General features: G+C 42.8%; 8 protein-coding genes across 8 annotated transcripts; 1 reads left to right on the top strand and 7 right to left on the bottom strand.

Moving 5' to 3' along the window:
* Positions 1-98: 98 nt before the first annotated feature.
* Positions 99-1,349, bottom strand: IL334_002178 (uncharacterized protein; the record flags this gene model as incomplete). The annotated part of the gene is made up of 1 exon (XM_062933924.1): positions 99-1,349. The coding sequence occupies one exon, from the start codon at positions 1,347-1,349 to the stop codon at positions 99-101; it is 1,251 nt and encodes a 416-aa protein (XP_062789975.1).
* A 1,078-nt stretch (positions 1,350-2,427) lies between these two features.
* Positions 2,428-3,735, bottom strand: IL334_002177 (uncharacterized protein; the record flags this gene model as incomplete). The annotated part of the gene is made up of 1 exon (XM_062933923.1): positions 2,428-3,735. One exon carries the CDS (start codon positions 3,733-3,735, stop codon positions 2,428-2,430), a length of 1,308 nt encoding a protein of 435 aa, XP_062789974.1.
* A 946-nt stretch (positions 3,736-4,681) lies between these two features.
* Positions 4,682-5,424, bottom strand: IL334_002176 (uncharacterized protein; the record flags this gene model as incomplete). The annotated part of the gene is made up of 2 exons (XM_062933922.1): positions 4,682-5,207; positions 5,258-5,424. The coding sequence occupies 2 exons, from the start codon at positions 5,422-5,424 to the stop codon at positions 4,682-4,684; spliced, it is 693 nt and encodes a 230-aa protein (XP_062789973.1).
* Positions 5,425-6,806: 1,382 nt separating this feature from the next.
* IL334_002175 (uncharacterized protein) lies at positions 6,807-9,315 on the bottom strand (the record flags this gene model as incomplete). The annotated part of the gene is made up of 3 exons (XM_062933921.1): positions 6,807-8,014; positions 8,101-8,397; positions 8,478-9,315. 3 exons carry the CDS (start codon positions 9,313-9,315, stop codon positions 6,807-6,809), a joined length of 2,343 nt encoding a protein of 780 aa, XP_062789972.1.
* A 685-nt stretch (positions 9,316-10,000) lies between these two features.
* Positions 10,001-12,445, bottom strand: IL334_002174 (NADPH-dependent diflavin oxidoreductase 1; the record flags this gene model as incomplete). The annotated part of the gene is made up of 9 exons (XM_062933920.1): positions 10,001-10,148; positions 10,242-10,452; positions 10,510-10,656; positions 10,722-10,830; positions 10,887-11,036; positions 11,134-11,309; positions 11,395-11,528; positions 11,591-11,977; positions 12,045-12,445. 9 exons carry the CDS (start codon positions 12,443-12,445, stop codon positions 10,001-10,003), a joined length of 1,863 nt encoding a protein of 620 aa, XP_062789971.1.
* Positions 12,446-12,924: 479 nt separating this feature from the next.
* Positions 12,925-15,364, top strand: IL334_002173 (uncharacterized protein; the record flags this gene model as incomplete). The annotated part of the gene is made up of 16 exons (XM_062933919.1): positions 12,925-12,986; positions 13,053-13,079; positions 13,141-13,305; positions 13,383-13,499; positions 13,590-13,699; positions 13,777-13,870; positions 13,929-13,965; positions 14,035-14,206; positions 14,257-14,282; positions 14,347-14,417; positions 14,479-14,529; positions 14,600-14,899; positions 14,969-15,021; positions 15,087-15,144; positions 15,203-15,271; positions 15,331-15,364. 16 exons carry the CDS (start codon positions 12,925-12,927, stop codon positions 15,362-15,364), a joined length of 1,446 nt encoding a protein of 481 aa, XP_062789970.1.
* Positions 15,365-15,491: 127 nt separating this feature from the next.
* Positions 15,492-18,191, bottom strand: IL334_002172 (uncharacterized protein; the record flags this gene model as incomplete). The annotated part of the gene is made up of 1 exon (XM_062933918.1): positions 15,492-18,191. One exon carries the CDS (start codon positions 18,189-18,191, stop codon positions 15,492-15,494), a length of 2,700 nt encoding a protein of 899 aa, XP_062789969.1.
* Positions 18,192-21,002: 2,811 nt separating this feature from the next.
* IL334_002171 (uncharacterized protein) lies at positions 21,003-22,427 on the bottom strand (the record flags this gene model as incomplete). Its single annotated transcript, XM_062933917.1, has 3 exons — positions 21,003-21,730; positions 21,790-22,009; positions 22,074-22,427. The coding sequence occupies 3 exons, from the start codon at positions 22,425-22,427 to the stop codon at positions 21,003-21,005; spliced, it is 1,302 nt and encodes a 433-aa protein (XP_062789968.1).
* Between the last annotated feature and the right edge of the window lie 691 nt (positions 22,428-23,118).

Here is a 23,118-nt window from a genome sequence, read left to right as displayed (position 1 = left end):
CTGTTATGTCCTTGATCTTAGTTCCATGATATCAATGCTGCTTCTCATACTGAGTAGACTTATTTGACTTTTTCAAGTCCTTGTGATCGATCATCTATTTACAGTGCATGTGGATCGTCATTGCCAATGCCACCGGTCGTGGCCACCCAGTGATCATAGTCCTGGAAATCTAGATATTGTGATGCTGCCACTTGATCTCCTATACGATTGAACAGCGAGCAATGTACTGGACGTAAACCGAAGTAATCAGAGTTTCCGCAATCCTCTTCATAGAGTTTCCGGGCAATTTTCCCCCCTTCAGTATCATGAGTACTTTGGTAGATGCCGGTTGACCACTGGAGCCAATTTGATTTATCCTTCGACTTTGCATCTGTATAAGGTTCAAAGGGCAAGGTGTTTTGTAAACCCTCCAACCGTTCCTTTAGTGTAGCAGCAAATGTCAAGGCCTTACTCTGGTTTTCAGATATGATAGATTCACCTGGTAAAGAAGTAACTCTAACGAAGAATTCCACCTCAGGTGATAACATTTTAGAAGTATCGTCTGGATTCCAACGAGCACCTCGCTTCACAAATGCCGAAGATAAAACCATTGGTTTACCGCCTAACTTCTCGTCACCATAGCAACTGATGAGTTTGTTCTTATAATCATAGTAATCAAGGTGTTGTTCCCCTTTCGAGTTGGTGTTGGGATGACTATTGACCCATTCCGGCACATCAACGTACCTATTCTCCCAACGACCTCTAGCCCAAGGATACTCAGCATAAAATCGAGAAGTAGCGTGTTGAAGTGATTCTATCCCTTGCTTAGCGACCTCTGTTTCGTACCATAATCGTAGCTCCTTCGAAGCCTTGTTGAAATCACGGTGGATCATGGCATCAGATTGTTCCCAGGGTATGTTGTTACCGGCATTTTTGCTTGTCGGTTCAAGATACGCAGTCTCGAAAACATCCCGTAGTCTCTTCGTTTCTCTGGAGCATGGATTCTCTGGGTCCCAAGTGAGCTTGCCAAGCCATTGAAGTTCAGGTCGCTCTGAGGGATTTAGAGGACCATCAGTAAGATCGCAAGAGTATTTGTAAACAGCCTTGGGGTAATCCTCAATAGTACCAGTATCCACAACTACAGCAGCACAGACTTCACTGCCAGTATCGACGTCTTCATTTGACTCTCTTTCTGTAGGGATTTCGAAGTTATCCGGGTCGGTCTCTCCGATCCAGCTTTCAACTTGATTTTTGGTTGACTCAGAGAAGTCCACATCGCTGGACGCCATACTGGCTGGCCCAGCTTCATCCACATCATCTTCCCTTACGACGGGACTCTTGACGGCGGATGTGTGGTATGGGCTAGACATTGTACAGTATGCTGAAGAATAATTTGCAGAGTAAAGCTAGTGGAAGTTGCAGTGAATGTTGTTGGAAGATTCGCGTGGTGGCAAATACTTTCATTTCAAGCTTTTGTGCGATATGCTGGGGTTTATATAACCATTGAGTGCGCTCCATTATGATACGGAGGTCTAAGTCTTCTTAGAAGAAGGTAACGTCTTCGAAAGTCAACATCCTTCGTCCGGGTGGAGCATTGGAGAATGACGATTGTAGCTATGAGATTCGTGTTCGGACATTTCTGCTTTAAAGCTTCTACGTCGTCCGGAACTAAGCGAAGCCATTCTCCTTTATTCCTGATTATCAAGGGAGGTGGTAAACAGTATATCTGACTTGAGACTTTCATACTTGATTGGCTTTCATGCGAGGCCAAAATAGCCAAGCTACGTTCAGACGTCTATCTGTACGGGTGTGGCCTTGTATTATCACACTTGTGCTGTGGTCTGTAGAAGAGATACACAACTAGCCAAAATGGTAAACGAGAAGACTTAGTTCTCAATGCCATTGTCGTCACTCCCACTACCTCTTCTTTAAGTCGTGTAATTCCAATAAATCCGTTAAGTCAATGATAAAGTCTTACCGGAACGGCCGAATTCTGCGCTCAGATTTTAGGCAGACGGCATGGAAACTACCACTTTGAAACGAAGGACTGATACGATACGTCAATCTGTCATGGCAGATCCCTGAAGCGGCTTGAAGCTCCCCTTTCCTTGTATAAAAGGGCATTACATCGTTATGTACTTATACGAGACTCAAATCAACCCCTGATATGTCATTACTGAAACCTGACTTATGTTATTCGATTTCTGGTTTTTTCTGGTTTTTTCTGAGCTTTCTGACTATTTACAACTTACGCTACCCCTGAACCACACTGTCATCGGATCAATCTCCCTCTTCCCAGATACTTCACAAACTAGGAAATCGTACTGTACAAGCAGGAATGGTGTACTGACGAAGGTAAAAACAAGAAACAGTGACGAATATGCTTCGTCACACTGTCACCCTCTAGTCTTCTGACATAAGCTATCATAAACGGTAAGATTGCAAAGATCACGCGATCCCCTTATTCTCAGTTTCTTCTGTCTGAGTATAGGGGGTTTTTGGGACTCTTGTGCTTGCATTGAAGAGTGCTTCATCCAACTCTACTATGAAATCAATCCAATCCATCATACTGCTTGGAGCGTAGAGGTTGGGATAATTGTGCAAGAAATTTCTGGCTGTTGAAGTACGCAGAAGGACACCTGCTGAGTCCGCCTCACTCTGTAATTCTGCCTGAGTCCTCATGACATCGGGTAGACCGCTTATCTCGGATTCATGTGTGGCATCTTGGAAAACGTCACTCGAGGAATCAGGTCGAAGTTGGATCTGAGTAGCCAAAGACACGGGCCGATATGAGTCTTTCAGCGATCTAACTCTCTCTGCTAACTTGCTCGCAGGTGATTCTGCAGATTTGTAATTGGAGGAATAAGGGATCAAACTTTTATCGGGTAATCTGACAACGGTGTCGAGCACTGGCTCAAATTTGTTCTGGATTCTCCTCCAAGAGCCATCTTCGGACTTTGAAGGCATGAAGCCACCTCTCACTCCTGAAATGAGGTGCAAAGTAGGCTTCCTAAGCTCTTCATAACGGGATTTAAGCGCATCATACCAAACTTTTTCATCGAACGGCACGAGTCTGTTCTCGGGAGTCGTCGAAGCGTGACTGAGATAAGTTTCCAAAGGTTGAAAGCTTGTATTCACGATAGTGCCTGGATAATAACTCTTAATGTTTCTCGCAACCGACTCCATTTCGTGTGTCATCAGCCCGTGGAATCTCCTCTGCGTTTCTTCCTTTGCTTTCGTTATGGTATCAATATCTGCACTGACGTCGATCGTTTTCAAAGGCTGGTCCAGATAAGGTATGCCACCTTTAGATTCTAATCGAGTGTGTGTCGGATCATCCATGAAATGCGGGTATGGCTGACGACGCAATACACCTTCCTTCCAATTGTCCAACCCGGACTTTAACTCCGATTTAATTCTTAACGCTTTCTCGTAAGCGGTGTTAGTATCCTGTTGAGCTCTTTGATCGCTATCATCAGCCAAGGATAAATCCACGGAAAAATCGGGTGTAAATCTTGCTTTTTGTAATTCCCAATCATCAGACCCTGCAACAGGTGTAGGAAGGAAGTCAGTCTGTCTAAAACTGTATGATCCTCTGATATCATATTGGTACTTCTGACTGTCATCTGAAGTATCATCCAGAGCTTGTGGATCTTCCTTAGTAGACTGCTGCTGGGTAGGATCGGTGGGTACAGTATCAGGCGACGAATCTTCGTCAGTGAGTAGGTCGATGGTTTTTATAGTAGCGGGCGACATGGACGTAAAACTTTAAATCGGGGAACGAGGTCAAAACGTCGATTTACTTGATCAGATACAATTATGATAACTCACATATGACGGTTATATGTTGACTGCAAGAAAGATACTGTTCTCCAGATATACGGTGTGTGCAAAATTGCTTGGTTGATATGAGATATGTTAAACGATGTGTTTGAACAATGTCATTTGATAATTCAGCTCGATGGATGAACGGTGTTTTATACCTATTTCTTAAAGCCTGGACAATTTGCTTTGCCACTTTTACGTTTTCGAAGAGCCTTCCAACTACATGACGTTCCCCGGTATTGAGAAGATTTGTCAGAAGATGCCCATTCTGACCGGGTTCACCTTCCACTGCACCAGTGAAAGGCGAGATCAATGAATTTTCCAAGCATGAAGGGCAAACAAGGCGTATTGTCATTCCGATCATCGCGAAAAATCGTTGAAGCCAATCCATGAGATCTGGACCTTGTTCTACATTCCCTTTGAACCGTGTAGACAATCAGACGATCTTCGAATGTGGCGTCAAAAGTGCTTCAACACACTTTGTGAGATGCAGGTGTTTATGCAACCACGCTGAAATGCAAAATATACAGGAAATATAATTGTATATGGGTATGAAAATCAGTGGATGAAATGATGTGAGCATAATCTGTCGACGTGATATGCATTGTGATCCGAAACTCGCCTAATCCCTGCACACAAACTGTATCTCAATCTATCTATGGGACCGATACCATACAGTGAAACTAATAAAGAAAATGAAAAAACAGCCAGGTGATGGACGTATGTGGAGCGGTGAGTGGTATGTGGTATGTGAGGTGAGACGATAGCTCGATATAATCAGATAGGACGGGGGATGGGGGGGGGGGGGTGATGAGAAGTCAATTGCCACTTCAAGGACGGAACGATGGTATTAACGTTTTTCGTGGAGAATACCGCGTTAGTAGTGTCCCGCTTGAGAGACAGCTGAGCTGGATGAGGGATCGTTCTTCACTGGTGCGATTCGAGATTGGGGATATCCATCTAAAACAGCTTGCGAGAGTTGCGACTCATACGTTCGCCAGTCTAGAGTCCCAGCTTCACTTACTAGATCGGGAAACCCTTCCCTGAACGTTTGACCTCCACAGAGGGCAAAATAACAATTATCACCAATCCTATCAGATAGTGAACCAAGACCAGATTCTGGTGCTGATGCTGCCCGTGCGACTGCCTGTTCAAGCGCCAAAGTCGCGGTTGTGAATTCCTCAATTTTACGTCGACCATTGAGCTCCGACAGAGGTTGATCTGCCCTAAGCATCAATTCAGAGCCTTGTTTCTGGAATTCTTGATTCTTCTCTTCTACCCGCTCCTGGATAAACTTGAAAGCTTCAGATGCTTCCGCACCGATACCCTTGTAAGAAGGAATTATGACAGAACCAAGACTTGGCTTTGCTCTTTGAATCGTCCAGGATCCATCCTCCGTTTTGCTAGGAGCGTACCTGGGTTTACAGAGGTCACTACCAGTAAAGAGTCACACCTGGCAAGCCGAGCCCGATAATGCATATCTGCTTGTCTAATCTTGATCTCTCTAATGGATGCTCTAGTCCACGTTGCTTCGGGAGATAAAATTATAGAGGATGGAACGTTGATTCCCGAAAACCTCTTCCGAGATTCATCAGCTACGACGGAAGCATCTGTTTGCATGCGATCCTCGATACGGTCTTGAAACTTGACCAGAGCTTTATCTATCTTGGTAATATCCGACTTGACTGAAAGCCTTGCGAGAGGCTGATAAATGAAATGTGGTTCGCTTCCATCCTGATTCTGATTTCTGCTTAGTTCCTCATCGAGTTCCTTCTTCTTTGCATCTATATGCTCCTCAATTGCTGCACGTATACTGGACTGAGAATCTTTACCTTCCGTGCTAACTGTGAATTCAATCTCGATCTTGGGTAGCGGTAAGGACCAGGTGTTTTTGCTGAAAGTGGGACGATATCCATTTCTGTCGTAGTTGTAGCTGCCTCGAATAACTTAATGGGGATCCTCATTGATAGAATCGTCACTACTTTGCCGTTGACGTCGTGGACGAGAGTACGAGTCTCTCGGCTTAGTGTCGGCAGTGAAAGAGATTTCACGAGTGGACATGATTCTACTGAATTGATAGTCAGCTTCCATCCTGCACATGAATGACTCTGCACCTTACATGAGTGTCCAGGTTCTTGACTGTGAGTTTGGTAAATCAGTATGAAGTGTGGTGGGCCAGAACTTTATGAAATAGATTGTGCGAGGTGGTGTTTGATGCGATTGTATATCTGTATCACAAGTCAAAAGATAGGAGATGAACGTGTATCTATCAAGTGAGATTTGCAAAGGTAGAGGAGATATGGGTAATGTCTCAAAGTATATATAGCTATTACTTGTCTCTGTTATATAGCCTTCCCTCTTCAACGCTTCCAATGACTAAGAATTATGCCAACAAAAGGTTCGCTGATTGTGAATCCTTAATGACGCCTTGCCTTCGCTATAGCCATCAAAAGATGTCCGAAGTAAAAAGGAGAAGATGTCTTATGCTCGTCCCAAAAGTCTACATTAGAAGATTAGAATTCGCCTTCTCCGTTTCTGGACAATTTGAATTACTTGCTTTCGCCAAGCCGAGAATTCTGATTTATTTGCAAATGTCGAAGTTCTAGATAAGTATAAAAGACGACAAACGTCATGGTGAAGAGGTGTATCAAGCTTTACAAAGGATTTCACATCGTAGAGGCCTAGAGCAAGGTCCATTTTCTACCATACAGATTCTCAATACGACTACTACTCACTCCTTTGATGCGCAGTTATCCGCGACGTTGGGGCGTGCATCTTGCGCCCTTTATCGATCACGTCTTTCTTCTCCTGTTGAGATTACAACTAGCATTATGTGTTTTGTTGATGACAAGAAATCGGCTCTAAGATCTTCCCGGCGATGATTGGTTGTGCATGATTCTGTACATGATTACAGGGTTTACAGGATCCGAGAGGTATATGAGATGATACGGGATACAACAGATATTGCCAAAACAGATATTAATCGACACTCGTTCAGTTCCTTAGAAATCGTCTTCGTCTTCGTCTTCACCTAATACACCAGTACTTATAACTTCACCTTCTGGGTCAATGACAGTTGTGGTATTTGCAGGACCATCTTCAACGTAATCCTCTACTAATTGGAATATATCTGAATGACTATCACTTCTTGATCTTGTACTTGGTGTACTTGTAGCATGAGATATAGTCGAACCTCTCAGTCTTCTTCTTATAGATGGTGTTGGTGAAGTTGGATTTGATGGTCCACTCGTTATCGATTGAGCAGGTGAGACATGTAATGAATAAGTAGTTCTTCTTCTTCTCCTAGTATTCGGAGATGATGATGGAGTGAGATTTTCGAGAGTAGGTGTAATATTCGCTGTGTAAGATCTTCTCAATCTGGGTAATGTATGCGGACCAGAGAATGGGTCATTAGATTGTGGATATGGTACACCTCCAAGATCAATTGATGATCTACTACTAATTGTAGGCGTTATCGATCTTGATCTCGATCTCGATCTCGATCCTGATACTGATGCTGGGTTTGGATTTGGGTTTGGATCATCTTGAGTAGGTAAAGAATCAATATCAACCGTTGGACCACAATCTTGATATTGTTTTTGTTGACTTTGCAAATTACCAAAATCAAGTCTTAATCCGGATGATTTTGGAGTTCTCAATCTACTTGATCTATAATCTAATTCTACAGGTGTGAACTCATCCGATCTCATAGGTAAAGATGAATTCTTCTTGTTTCTTCCTGATATGGTAGAAGGTGATTTCAATCCTACTTCTTCACCATCTTCAGCAGCCACTACTCTTGGTGAAGTCGCCATTTCTTTCTCGATTTCATCACCTAATTTACCAACTTTGGATTTCGTTTGGACATGATCCGTGTTCTTCTCTTGGATATTTTCTTCTATCGAAGGTAGGGTTTGACATACCCATTTACCCACGTTGTTTATAGCCGCTGTAGTAGCTGGTAAAAACGAAAACATTTGAAAGACATGTACCATATCTTCGTATAACTCATGTGTTACATGTACACCCGCCAAAGTTGCTTTATGTGCTAATAGTGTGATTTCATCTCTCAACACTTCCGAGTCTCCGGACTGGATTAACATGGGTGGTAATCCACGTAAATCACCGAAAAGAGGTGAAGCGTAAGGATGAGTGAGATATGTCGAAATTCCTTTAGGACCTAGATAGCATCCTACCGGATTCAGATGATCTACATGACACACAGAACACACAGGTTATATCAACACTCCAACGTCGAGCTTGGAATTTTCAATCCAAATGTGAAGGTTCGCTCACCATCAGCCTCAGGTCTAGGAACAACATCGGTTGCAGCATTTTCATCCCAACTTCCACAACTCATCGTTAAATCTACCCAGGGACTCATCAACACCAGTCCAGCAGGAAGCTTATATCCTTCATCCCGTAGATACATGCATAGAGCGAGACTCAGACCCCCACCTGCTGAATCACCTGCGATGATGATGTTCTCTGGAGGGATGGAAAGAGGAGGTGATAGTAGACGAAGATATCCTTGAAGGACATCATGAAGCGGTAAAGGGAAAGCGTGTTCTGGTGCTAGTCGATATGTGATTGCTATCCAAGGTCACGGCACATGCGTCAGTATCTGATATATAAGACTGACAATCAGGGTATCAATACATATGCTGACTCACCGAATACCCTAGCATTACAACTTTTGCTAACACCGATAGTGATCAGTCTATGGGTAGCAGCATTTCCAACGTAGTAAGCTCCGCCGTGAACGTAATAGATGACTCTTTCCCCAGTCTTCTCGGTCTCAGAATCGGTCGTTTGTGTGGGTGTTGTGGTTTGTATTGGTATGGTTGATAACTTCTCCATCTGTGATTCGACACCTAATCCAGATCCGACAGTATTCTCTTTAGATGCAGTATTGGATTTCCTTCTCCTCTTGTTCTTGGCTTTTCTTTCAGCTTTCAGTTTCTTCCAAACATCCGTTCCTACCACCCATTCACCACTCAATTCTCTATTTCCATCTTCTAATATATCGTAATCTTTCAGAAAACCTTTTGCGACTTCGTCTTCTTTTCTTAGGGGAACTTTGAACGTTATTGGTGTTACTACAGCATCTCCAGGTAAAGGTACTAGGAAATGTAATGATATAAATCTTCTTACAAGTACTATATCAGCTAAAGATGAATGATCTGCAATATTTCTCATGAATGAAGTTATAAATGTCATTCTATATCCCCATGATTTCCTTTTTGGACCAAATAGAAAATGACATAAAAGATTCCATATAACATGTAATCCTTTTGTGAACACGAATCTAAGAAATAACCACCATGTTGATAGTGTCCATAATAATGGACTTGCAGAAGTGGGTGGTGGAAGTCTTTGGGTCAATGTTGGATCTACTCTTGAAGAAGGTGGTAAAGGTGATGGCGAACGTAGAGGATGAGCAGTTGTGTAGTTTCTCAATAAATGCTTTAAAGGAAGAGGTTGAGAAGAGTGATTTTGTAGTGAAGACATGATGATGAAGGTGTCAATGAATCGTCTTTGGGAGATGTTGACAAGTTGAAGGTGAAGGAGACCATGGATGATTTGTCTTGTTCCACTACTATTCTCCAAAGAAACTAATCCGACAATCCCTCTGGATGACAAGTAGCGAGAGACCGAGGCAAATCTAGATGGCGATGCGATGTTGATGAATCAGATGATCGACATATACACAAGTCGCTTGACCTAGAAATACCAACGAAAGATGCGATACAAATCTTTAAATGAATTGCAGATCAGGACTGCTTCATCCGACCAATCGCGTATTTCTATTTACGTCTTTATTGATGTTGAAACTGGTTGGACACTAACTTTCCCCCTCTATCTGGTCAACCGACGAGACGTTGTTATGATTTGTATTGGAGCTGAATGACCGATAGATAGATATCTCAAGCCTGTTGATCGACAATTGGGAACCAAACACAGACTGTTCGAAACAAACCTAAAGGTTAAAGTTGGGACCGACGTAGGCACTCATTTTACGTGATCACACCACAGCATCAAGATGAAAGAACAATGGAAACTACGGTAGCGATCAAAAAGTCACTGAGAACAGTAGTCCTATTCGTGACATCGGATGGAAAAATGCATACAACATTGTTTGGGGAAGACCGTCTATGAATCTATGCTGGGTACTACATATGTTATGGGATGATCGTCACCAACTCTCTTCACCGCCTCTTTTATCCTCAAACATCTGTTCCACATACTCTTTAGCTTCTCCTTCTGTGAGATCGCCGGCACCTTGCTCACTTATACACCAAGCTATAGCTTCTCTCACTTCTCTAGGCATTGCGTTCGATGACCTATGGGTGAACGACAGCATTAGCATTCCGATTGGATAGGTTTGTGAAGATGGCGGAATGGTTATCTCTGCATTGCCTGATATTGTAACTCACCCTGAAATATAAACATAGCCACTTCTATCCACTATCCAATTCTTTACCTGTTCTTTGTTCTCTTTGATGAGCTGTTGCACATACACTTTCTCTCCTTGATCTCTACTTGCTGCGACGTGTATATTGACGCCCCGCATGGCATATCCTTCCCACTCAGACGAAAAATAAAAATCGGCGTTTTTCGATCGACATCCGAAATACAGTGCAGTGTCTGGGATTTGCGCACATCAGTATCCTCTCAGGCTTACAAACCAGCAATGCCACTTACTTTCTTTTGCGCCTTGCTTGACACGAGCTTCCACGAAAGCTCTCATAGGAGCTACACCTGTGCCCGGTCCAACCAGTATCACAGGGATCTCTGGATTCGGCGGTAAGAATAACGTGGGTTGACTGATATGTATCGGTATTCTCGTTCCTATTTATACATCGTTAATTATTATGATAATCTTATGTCGTGATACAGATGAAGAGTGTACTTACCAACAGTCAATTCGTCTAACCAACGTGAGCATAAACCTTTTCTCGGTATCTTCAGATTCGTTTTATATTCAACCAGAGCGACCAACAATTGCACTTTGCCGGGATGTGCCTATTTCCCATTGTCAGATAATATACATTATATAGAGGATAAAGGATGCAACATACCTCCCACGAACTGGCTATTGAGAACTGTCTTCTCCTCAGAGGCGGCAAGATTTCGAGGAGATGTGATAACGGGATTTTCGTTTGTCGGAAATCTGCTAGAGTCTCCACTATTGTTCTAGAAGGTCGAGTAGCATATGTGTGTATCTCGTCCTATCACACACAGAAAATGTCATGTCAGCCCACCACATGATGAGAAGCTCGAAATGGTGTCGATGCTAGAGTTGGTCTGATGAACTGAATTACTTACCGGATCAGCTATGAACTCATCTAATCTTTCCTGTTCTCGCTCATCAAGTGAAAGTCTCCTCAACCACTCAAAAAAGCTTTTACGCGGCGAACAATGTATATCAAGATGATTCGTCAGTAGTGAGCGCAGTGTGGTGGGCTTGTTTAATGGCGGGAGGTGTAATGGAAGATGTTGTTCTAACACAAGACGGAGTTGTCAACACATATGCGCAAAGTTGGACCATCGACTGAGATGATGTTTCGTAGCTTATTGACAACTAACCTTCAAGCAGAGATTTGATAGTCATAGGTATTTCGGCCTGTGGTTCCAGATCCATCAGTTCTAGAAAGGAATCAACATCGGCTTCGCTTGACTGAGGTTGAAGAGAACATATCGATCCGGGCAGATATGGCTTCCTACCATACGATTCTTATCAACAAATCAAGTAGTAAGGAGATCTTGGCTGATGGATACTCACAATGATTCATCTTCAAATTCAAATTCAATTTCTCTTACATCCTGCCACCAATCATCTTTCGTAACTCTTTCGATCTTTTTCAGTGTGGTCCATACCCAATCATCAGGTTTTGTTATTCCCTCACCTTTCTTACGGAGTTCATCTTCAACGCGAGTAGGAGCGACGAGTTCATCTGACGTTGGAGAGATAGAAAGTCGATCGAGATCAATGGGAATATCACTATCTCGTTGAAACCCGTTTCTCGACGATTCAGCGATGGGCGTCAAAGAGTATATCGGTGGCGGTAGGTCTATCGAAGACACGGGTTGAAATTCTGATGATATTGGCAGGTAAGGTAAGAATAGATCCAGTGTTTGTTTCAGCCATGGTAAGAAAGCGTCTTCAATCCTAGTGACCAATAACCCAGTTGGCATCAATCAAGCTATTCAGTTTTCAAATGGGCGAAGTAGCTCACCCATTAGGAGATCTCTCATCACCCCAGCCATATTCACTCAGTTTGTTTGCACCTAGGCCTTCCATACGTCTAGCCAGAATTTTACCGGCATAACAGAATCTTTCGTATGAACTGTCACCTAAACCGAATAAGGAGAAGTGCACATCTTCTAATATATCTTCAGGTAAATTCGATCTCAATAGAGCGTTCCATAGAGGTAACATCGCAGGTGGTGGATCGCCTCTTCCATGAGTTGACGTGATCAAGATTAATAAGGGAACGTGGATTAAGGATGAGATGGGGAAAGTATCCATCGATTGACATGTTACTTTCCTGCCTTGAGCTCGAAATGATCGAGCTACTCTTTCAGCTGTATCTTGAGCATTTCCAGTCTCAGAAGCATACAGTATCAAAGGAATCATTGACAGTGTATTGACAGTTCTATGTGTAGGGAATAAGTAATTTGATGAAGAGATAGTATATGATTATCTGATCGAATGTCAGAAAGAGAGATTGAAACGATGAAGAACCTCCACTTTGGCAAACGAAGATTTCTGCTTTTTTTGCTTCCGTTCTATGCTTCAATCGACAAGATATGCACGGAATGAGAGAAGAATAAGGTTGATTTCTCCATGCATCCTCACAGGGTATCCGATTGGTACATGTAGCATGGGTTAGCAGATGAACAGATGCATAGATCTGTAGATGCGGCAGTGAATATGCTGAACTGTGATGTGCTGGAGAAGGGCCAATTACGTAATAGAATGTCTCTGGAATCCCTCCTGAAACATAACGTTAAAATCATCTGTGACAAGAGTTCAGAAAAAGATGTATCAATAGATGTCATAAAACACCCTCTTCTCCATCCCCCTATTCACGAAATACCAAACAGATTGTCAACATGCCGTTCCCAGAGCTATTTCAGCTTCCATATGATCGCGTGTCACCAAAGGATAAAGATAGGTGAGCTCACGTATCACTCTTTCGTCATGCCAATCATCTTGCGTAGGCTGACTGAAGCGAGTGCAGTTTTGCCTATACGACATTGGTAAAGCGGTAAGCGACATGAACCTCACTCTGACAAGGTCCTAAATGCCTTACTGATTCACTATTGTAGATGGCCTGTCGTTCTCACCAACGTGGTGTCAGCTGTCGCAAATGCCAATCACGAATTATCAATGAAACCCACCAGTACAAGTGAAGCTAAACTTACAGAAGGAAAGAAGATTATCAGTCAAATCAGTCAAATGAAATATGATATGGGCCACAATGCAGCTTTGACGTGAGTCCTTATTCCACTCCTCACTCCGAACCCGCTCAGCATGTTTGCATGAGTGCTGATGACGCTGATCTGGCTAGACCTATATCAACTGATGGTGACATCAATCAAGGTTGTTATAACGATGAATTGAACACATATCCAGATGAAGATAGAAGATGGAGCACTATGAATTGGCTCTTCGCTGAATGTTATGTGTGAGTGTAACGGCATCTTTCCAAGACAGGCATTTTCAAGACGGTTATGCATGCATTTCATCGCTAATTTGCTACTCTGGTGCAACATAGATACCGTCGTCTTCGAAGCTATTTCGCCTCAACGGTTCATTGGAAAGAGTATGATCCATTCTTTGAGCAAAAAGCTGAAACATATAAATCGAGCTCAACAGCTATCGTTCGTGAGTAACTTTCAGATGATTTCAGTCCATCTTCTTCTACAAGTTTTACTAATTACTGACACGAACTTTCCTTGCAGACCTCGCAAAAGCAATAAATCAGGCTGTAGAGGAAAAAGAGGACTTTGACAAAGATTACGAGAAACCTGGTTCCGCTCTGGAGATTGCGTTCTTGTGAGCTACAGGTCTTGTTACTCTAATAAAAGGTTTCTGAAGCTGATAGTCCACCTAGGGAAATGGTACAAGCTGATCTATGGGGAAACGCTACCGTAAGTATACCTGATCTGCTTAACGTGTGCTGCCTACTCGACGATCAAGCTAAAACAGTTCTGTGCTAGGATCTCTCTCTGCTTATAGACCTCAAATTTGAAGATCTACAAAAGCTACAGGCTGTAGGATCAGCAGCTCAAGCTGAACAGGCAAAGTTCATTTTGAGGAATGACTTGAGCAAAACATGGGATCACCTGAAGACTGTTAAGAATGCAAGAGTTGACTTTATTCTGGACAATGGTAAGCAACACAATTACTTATACTGACTTGCTCTTAACCGTGCTGATAAGCCATCGGATTCACAGCTGGATTTGAGGTGGGCAGAGTTGTTCATACGATATCCATCTTAGGAGATGCTAACGATTTTGGCATGGAAAAAGCTTTTCACGGATCTCATTTTAGCAGATTTCTTGGTTTCTTGCACACCTTTTGTAGATCAAGTGATATTCCAGTAATTTATCGCCTACTCAAGAGTCCCCGTCTAGTATAACAGGCTGATTGTGCTTGCTTAGCCCCAAAGCGATCCCTTGGTTCGTCTCAGATGTCCTCCCATACGACTTCTCGTGAGTCTACATCCCAAAATGCCTAACGTCCAAATATGTAAATTCATGACTCACCGGTCTTCGGTCGCAGTTGGGCAATCGAATCCCTTCTTGATACATCATTCTTTGCATCTCACGCGTCCACCCCTCTTTCATCGGAAGATTTAGATGGATTGAAAACTTTAGCAACAAGATGGAAAACTCATTTATCGACTGGCAAATTCAAATTATCGGTGCCGGAAGATACGAAACTTGGAAAAGCCACGGCGTTAGGTAGATTCTGGACTACTCAATATGCTTTCCAAGATTTACCACAAATAGCACCTGGTACTTTGGCTGAATTGAGGAAATCCGATTTAGTGATTTTCAAAGGTGATCTGAATTACAGAAAGTAAGTGAATCCTCGCGTCAAAAGCGTATCTGTCAGTTCGAAACGCTAACATCTCCTGGAATGGAACAGATTGGTAGGAGATGCTTGGTGGCCTACGACTACCCCTTTCGAAACTGCTCTTGGTAGGTCGAAGAGGACCACTCAGGACTGGTGAGAGATATACTGATTACAACGTCGATGTCAATAGGGCCCCTGGCAGGAAAAATAACTTTATTGAGTTTACGAACCAATAAGGCAGATACTATGTGAGCTATGATCTTCCCATGTCAGGCTCATCACGCTGACGAATCACCTCTACATTAGCGTTGGATTAGAGGAAGGTGTAGAAGAGAGATTAAATAAAGAAGCCCCCGACTGGAGAGTATCAGGAAAGTAAGTGTGACCAATATCCTTGCTGCTACCAATCAGGGGCAAATGCTGATTCCAAACAGATACGCCGTGGTATCCTTTTCCAAGAAACGATGAATGAATTTTATAGAATACAATTATGTATATAGATGGTGTTTTGCATATGCATTGAAGGACTGGGTCCATCTACTTTCTACTTGGAACTAAGATAATAAGTCTAATGATCTATTGATAGTGCCATGACTCATTCCGGCGCCTCTGCTCTAGTGACTTTGTTGAGGAGATCTCCATCGACCCCCATCCTAAGAGGTGTTCCTCGCTTTTTAGGAGTGAAAACGTCTCTAGGAGATCCTGGGGGTGATATTGGTTTTTCTGTTTTTGGTGAAGGCCAAGGGGGTGGAGGCTTTCTTCTTGATGAAGGTGTTCGAGTCAAACCACTATCCATCCCTGACTCGCTTTGAATCTGATTTGGAGGTGTACAAGGTCTATTGTTATTACCATTACCGGTTGAATTGAAAGCAGGAGAAGAGATTCCAAACCCATTCGATCTGGTGACAGTACTTGGTCTCCTTCTTCTAGTTGGAGTAGCGTGAATATCCATCGGGAAAGAGATGAAAACTAATTTACCAGTAGGTTGATCTAAAGCCAGACTCAGGTTGATCGAACTTGCTGATATTGGAGCTTGGGCTATACTTCCGTTAGTCGATAACTGCAACGGACTTGTTGAAGTATTATTTGCTGATTGATTAGATTGTCTTTTTATGATTACTTCCCATTTGATTTCATCATTCCCATCTTCATCTTCTTCTCCATTCTCATGGTCCGTTTTGAGATTACTTCCACTATTATGCCCATTATCAATGCAATTCACTATCACTTGATATCCACCTAAACCTGTGTTTGCAGCGGTAGTGGCCTTTTGTGTACCTTTAGAAGGTGTAAGTAACAATGAACGTCTACGCGGATTTAATCCTATTTGACCATCCCCATCTACATCTGACGATAACGCATCCGTATCTGATTCCAAGTTGGATGAAGATGAATCAATCTTTGGTCTCAACGCCGAAATCGTACCCGAGATAGAAGGAGAATCAGCTCTCATGCTTGCTTCAATTTCTGTTTTGTGATGTGATATTATTTTTGGTGATTCACCTAATGATCCTTTTCGTGTAGGTGTAGAAGGTAATATATGAGATGAAGAAGATGAGGAAGGTGATTCGTTTGATTTAGATCTGACTCGATCATGATCGACTGATAATGATGGACGATGTTTGCGATTATGGTTGGATAAAGGTGATGCCGTAGTTGATGATGAAGAAGGTTTACGAGCTAACCATTCTGCGGTAATCTTTGGTTTTTCTGATCCTCTTCTTTTTTGTCTCAATCCCGATCCGGGTGTAGGTGATGATGTATGATCACGACGCCCGTGTTCATATTCGTACTCTTGATCATGGATTGAAGAAGGAGGATAAGGTGATATATCGGAATATTTACGTAGATTGGGCGTGGAAGCAGTATAACTATTTGTCACCTTAGTGGTTGTTGTTGACGGTCCACCTACGGCAGATAAAGCTTGATGCATTCCTACACTAGGTGGCGTTTCAGGTCTGTTGTTACTATAATTTGACGTCGGAGTTTGACTACGCTGATTCTGATTGGCCATAGCTCTCGGTGATCTTGGCATCGGTCTGCGTGGTGGTGATAAAGCAGTAGGATAGAAAGGTGTCGTCGTCGTCGACATCGTCGTCGTTGCCGCGTACGTATTAACATTTAGGAGTTTTGCAGAATCAGGCGGTGTTGGAGGTCTGTTATATCCATATCCATATCCATATCCATCTGCTTCTGCTTCTGCTTCTGCTTCCGCATTTGGATTTCGTGGGTGAGTTTGATGATCAGACCTCTTATACAGTAATCCGAAACCATTTCCACTTCCTGAGCCTAATCCACCATCTAGGACCTTAGGTAATGAAGAGGATACTGGTAGAGTTTGTGTGGTCTCAAATTTCGAATCTGCTCCTAAAGCTGAGCCCAGACCTAATGCAGCTAAATTGGTTGAAAGATCCTCTCCTTCTCGATGATTGCTCGCAGTCTTTGACGCCGATTGCGCTGAAGGGATAATGACAACTTCTTCATCTCCTTCACTAGTCAGTCTACCGTTATAGACAAAAGCTGATCTTCTAGATGACGTAGGCGAATGTAATCCATTGTTGTTATTTGCTGAATATGAAGGTGTCGATGAATTTATGAATTGTCTGGCTGTTTCAGATCCTCTTCTTGGATGTGTATGAAATTTGTCTCTTTCAGTATTACCACTTTCTTTGCTATTGTTATTGGCGTTGTCAAAGAAGAATCCTCTTGGTGAAGGCGGGAATATTCTAGGAGAAGAAGGTAATCTACGTGGTGAAACAGGTGGTTCCAAACGTGAAGTCGTGTTTGCATGTACATTCGTATTTGACCCATTCACATATGCTCCTGAACCATCTGAAGGTGAGAATAAAGGGGACGGTGCTGGTGATTGTGATTGTGATTGGGAAGATGAAGGGAGAGGATCTGAATCTGTGAAAGTTGGAGTATCATTCGATTTATTGTTTAAACTTGCTTTACGACGTAATAATCTAGATGGATGATATTTGGAAGTAGGTGATTCGGATGCTATCGTCGTATTTGTGTTTGCATTTGCATTTGCATTTGCGTTTGAGTTTGCGATCGCGGATGATGGATTTATACTCGAACCGAAATTTGAATTCAGATTAGAATTGGGATTACTTGATGAAGATGTGGATGTGAAAGGATGTGTGAATTGTATGGATTGTTGATTGTTCGATGTTGGATTCGATGATACATCAGAGGATTGGATTGAGGTAGTCGTTGTTGATGAGGAAGATGCGATATTTTGTTCTTTGTCACGATCTTGATTAGATCTCAAAAAAGTGAATGGAGCCATACTCGAGTATCGCGAATACGAGTGTCATTTGTTTCTTCAGATCATCGGATTCAAGGGTGATCTCTTCTACTCCAATTTCATGCCCAGATCAAACCAAAAACTCTCTTCTGTTCACAACAACTTTCGTCATCCAGATGATTTCAGATTATTCTCGGCAAATCTCCTAAAGTTTAAAAGGGAGAACCATAGGCTTTGATTGGGCGATGGGAAACAAGTGTAAATGGAAGAATGTGATAGATAAGTAAACTATTATTATGCAAGTATCATAGATCATAAAAGACGTCTATCGTAATCATATCTCAATGTTGATGTTCATGTACTGTACGAGTTCTGGTACAGAATGAATATTCTTATCGTTAACGATTTGAATTCGAATTCAATCCACTCTTTCTGTCTCTCGTGCCTGTCTTTGCTTCTGCATCTGTAAGTACGAGTACGGGTCCCAGAACGCGTCTAAATGGTACATTACTTGGAAATGAATACCCTAAGAGAGAAACGAATGGCTCAGAGCCAGGCAGATGCGTGGACAAGCTCAAAAACACCCTTTCGACTTGGAAAACGATAAACTTTATATGGGAATCAGGTTTTGAGGCACGGGAGAATGACATACCCCCTCCTTTGGGTAATTTCTCCTTTTCATCAGACTGCCACGTTCGTTGGGTTCACGTCATACTGCCAACTGAAGATACAGGAGAAGACCTTTTTGGCATCATCGAAAGGTCTGATGTTTGAGCGAGAGCAAGCAATTGATGTGCCAACAAAAGTCTGGAATGTATTCGGAGTGAGTAGGTTTCCCTTCACTGGTGGCTATAGTGAGTCAAAATCAGTGTTGCTATTCTACAACGAATAGAGAATGAAGCTTGATGTGAACCGCTTTTACCCTGCATTTGCCCCAGTAAAGCAACGTGCAAATGCGATGCAATCCGATGGCAATAACATCCAGCGTATTTGGATGTAACACTGACTCTACCAAAACAGAGGATACGTTATCCGGAGGATCTTTCCATTCTTGTGCTGTCATACGAACAGACACGATGAGATGAGCCAGCCAGAAAAATTGACTTTTTTTTTTCAAACACATCCGAGGGGGTGGAAGTCATCACTTGAATGAAGCAATGCTGCTATCGGTGGAAATAAAACTCTGGGTGGCGCAGGCTTCTCATGTCGGCGACTTCGGACACCAGAAGCTGGCACGACATCGACGTCGTGCAAGGCAATGAAGCTGGCTTTGCGCTCAGTGTGAATCGAATTGCTCGCTTCGATGATCGAGACAGACAGCATGACAACTACTGCCAGTCACACCAGATTGGAAAGATGGTCCTTGGGAGAGGGGGCAGTGACTGCTATTCAAAAAGGCTTCAAAGGATGAAGGAAGAAAAAAATCTTGTCAAGAAGGCTTCGAGTCGAATCTTCCAATATGTGAGAAGCCCATGTGCAGACACCGTCGACACTCCATGGGGAAGCCAGTCCAAACGATCTCGACCGCCCCACGGGAACCAATGATCGGGGAGGGGTTATGATAACAAGTTTATCTGTTCAGCTTTTGAGCGGGATTCCTATCGGTACGTAGGGGTTTCCGTATGAAAATCGCGCAGTTTCGAGAAAACGCTTACCATGAACGCAGATAGAAGGGTGCAGAGTAGTGATTGGGACGATGGCAACGAGATTGGGAGTATGCAACTCCTTACGTGTGCTACGTACATGATCTTCTATCGAAAAAATAAGGGTTATGACGAGATATGCACAATGTTTTGAGCGGAAAAGCAGGTTCATTTCCAGCGAACGTATTTGATAAGCTTATTCAGACTCTTTCGAATTTCAATTACTTTATGAGAGCATACGCACACTCATTCCTCGGGACAGTGCCTAGATATCCCAGAGAATGGATGATGAGCCTTTTTGTCTTGATGATCTAGAGAAACGTTGACGTTGAACTTTGAACCTTGTTCTTGTAACGACTAATGATCCGAGAAAATGACCATATCAGATTTGTATTCGAGGGTAGTACGACGCTGCGCTGATCAATTGTCATCTTGATGATGCAATCACGGAGAACAGAAGAAAAAGAACCTTCGATCTGAGTTTATCCCCGTTATCTAAATTGCACTCTAACGATATTCAGAAACGAAATGAAGGAACAAAACTCTTTTTCGCCTGGGAAATACAAGGTTTGAGGAACGTCGGGATATTTTTCGATCACATGTGAAAACAAAAAAAAATAAACTGAATTAACGTACGACGTCAAGATTTGAGCGATTTTTCAGTTTAATACGTACAAAACCTGATAAGTACGTACTCCTGGTTAGTTTCCTCTTGGTCTCAAGCCACATGACTTGGCTACTTGGCCGTTAGATGATATAATGAACCTGAAAAACCTTGATACCAAGAAACAGGCCAATGCTATCAAATCGAGTGGCACAGCTTGGAATGATCCTTGGAACTTGCGGAACTGCGAAACAAGAATGCAAAGCGCAAGCTGAAAGAGCAACAAATAAACTGTAATTGCCATGCATGCTGTGCTGCAATTAATGAGGGGACTACAGTAGTAATACAAAAAAGCATCCAAACCGTTTCCTCTATAATCCGATTAGAAAAGTCTAATTTGAACCAACAAAGAGTTACAATGTGATGCCCGTATGTAGTATGTATATTTTATATATATGATGTACAAAAGATATGTATCTGAGATATAGAAAGATGCTTATATGCGTTATTACAGAGATCGTAAGATCATGTTGAATGAGATGGGACATGTATAGCCCGTATATCCGAATACTAATAACCAGTAAAACCTATGTCATGATGTAGAGATTATCTAAAGAAAGGATTCGGGGATGTTGCCAAGGCGATATCAGGCGATATGGGATTTACTCGCAACTCTGATATTGATGAAGAAGTTACTCCTTTCAGTGCTTCGAAGAAATGATGGTGTTGATGATATTGTTGATTAGGTAGAGTAAGTCCACCTTCAGCTACAAGTTGAGGTGTAGGAGGTAAGGAGCCACCGTTTGACGAGGAGGACCGTGATCGATGAACAGGGGATGACAGTGGTCCCGAGTCGGCTCTTAACGATGGTGTCTCCAACTCGTCAAATCCAAAAACCGTTTCTTCCGCTTGCCATTCCAATTCTTCGGGAATCTCTTGTACAGGCATGAGCGCATCTACACTTTGATATTGTGGAGTGGATACGTTTGAAGGGTTTTGAGCAGCGTAGTGGGCATATCGAAGTTCTTCTTCTCCCATTGAGAATGTCTCGACTTCCAAGACAAGTTTTCGAAGAGCAGCAAGGGATATTCGTTCAGCAGGGTCGATGGTGAATATTTGTTGGAGGACAAAAAGGCACTGTGATGATATGGGAAGGATACGTCGAAGGAACGTGGGATCATTGAGGAATGAGTTGAATGATTCATCAGACGGTGATGCGATTCTCCAAGGATTTCGACCACAGACGAGATTCACCAGTATCACTCCGAGAGACCAGACATCTACAGGTCGTGTAGGGTATGATGTGTTTTCGGGAAACCAGTCACCGAGGCATTCTGCGGACGGTATTCATTAGCATGGGGGGATATGACAGATTGAAGTGCGGGTGACTTACCTGGGGCAATGTAGAATGTGGAACCACATCCAAACTCGCTTGATTCCTGCTCAGATGTTGCAAGACCGAAATCACAGATGCGTACTCGTGTTCCGTCTTGCGAACATACGATATTTTCTGGTTTGATATCACGATGACTGATGCCAAGAGAATGAAGCCAAGCTACTCCGTCCAGCAGTTGCAGGAATACATCACGTATGAGTTCGTCATCGCCGACATACTAAGAGAAAGCAAAAAGGGGCATTAGCTTTGGTGGTACTGAGACAAGAGTGCCTGAAACTTACTCGTTGTTTGTCAGTGATCATGGCGAACAAGTCACCTTCATCTCCGAATTCCATCACTACATATACGTTGTCGCCTTCTTCAATCATCCTGTCCATGGCAATGATACTAGGGTGTGCCGATGCCAATCTGTGAAGGGCAATCTCACGACGTTGGAAATGTCTTTGTCGAGAATCAAGACCATGCCGACGAAGACATTTGACCGCACGCCACAATGGTTGAGCGTATTTATAGTCTACTGCAAGATATACAACTCCGTATGCACCGGTGCCAATCACCGAAGTGAGTTCAAGGGTACCGTTGTCGATGAGTAAAGGAAGCCCGCCAGCGGGGTTTGTTGATGTTGAGGCGCTCATCTTGGATTAATGTTGGTAATTAAGTATTATTTCAAAGGTAAGGTGATGTCTATTATAGGGATATGGCGATGTGGCTATTGAATAAAATGCTGTTTATCAATTGATTGTATGGCCGTGTCGTTTCGTTTCAATGTCGTAGATGTTGGGTCTTGAGATTATAAAGAGAAGATCCAGAATGGAGACCGTCAGATATTTATGTGATCAAACTGGCGTGATCGAGAGCTTTGAACGGTATGTGAACTTTAGGTGAAGGAACACAGGTCGATAGGAGATAAGGTATGGCGAAGCTTTCTAGGTGTCGTAAATGGATGGGAAAGCTTATTTACACACAAGACGACGTAGTGAGATGTCTAGGATGGTATTTGAGAGATTAAAGAGAGTAACCGTTTCGACGACGCAAAGTTTTGAACTAAGAAATAAGATGTAAAAGAGAAAAAATAGAATTGAATTCTTGTGTTTCTAGAAAATGGAAAGACGAGAAGCAAGTTTACGACAACACAGCGACTTTGGGAACATTTACAAGCTTAAGCTCAGTCAGCAAAAGGGAGTACGTGGTAATATGTGCATTGTTAAGCTAAAAAAAAAGAAAAATTGACGGGGAGGTCTACGCAACTCTCTCTCAGACCTTGAACGCCCAACAAACTCACCGAATACGTTAGATTTCTACGCCCTGAACGAGGGAGCTGCGATT

This window comes from Kwoniella shivajii, chromosome 2, assembly GCF_035658355.1.
Source record: "Kwoniella shivajii chromosome 2, complete sequence".
NCBI lineage: Eukaryota > Fungi > Basidiomycota > Tremellomycetes > Tremellales > Cryptococcaceae > Kwoniella > Kwoniella shivajii.
This window is presented reverse-complemented; position numbering and strand designations above follow the sequence as displayed.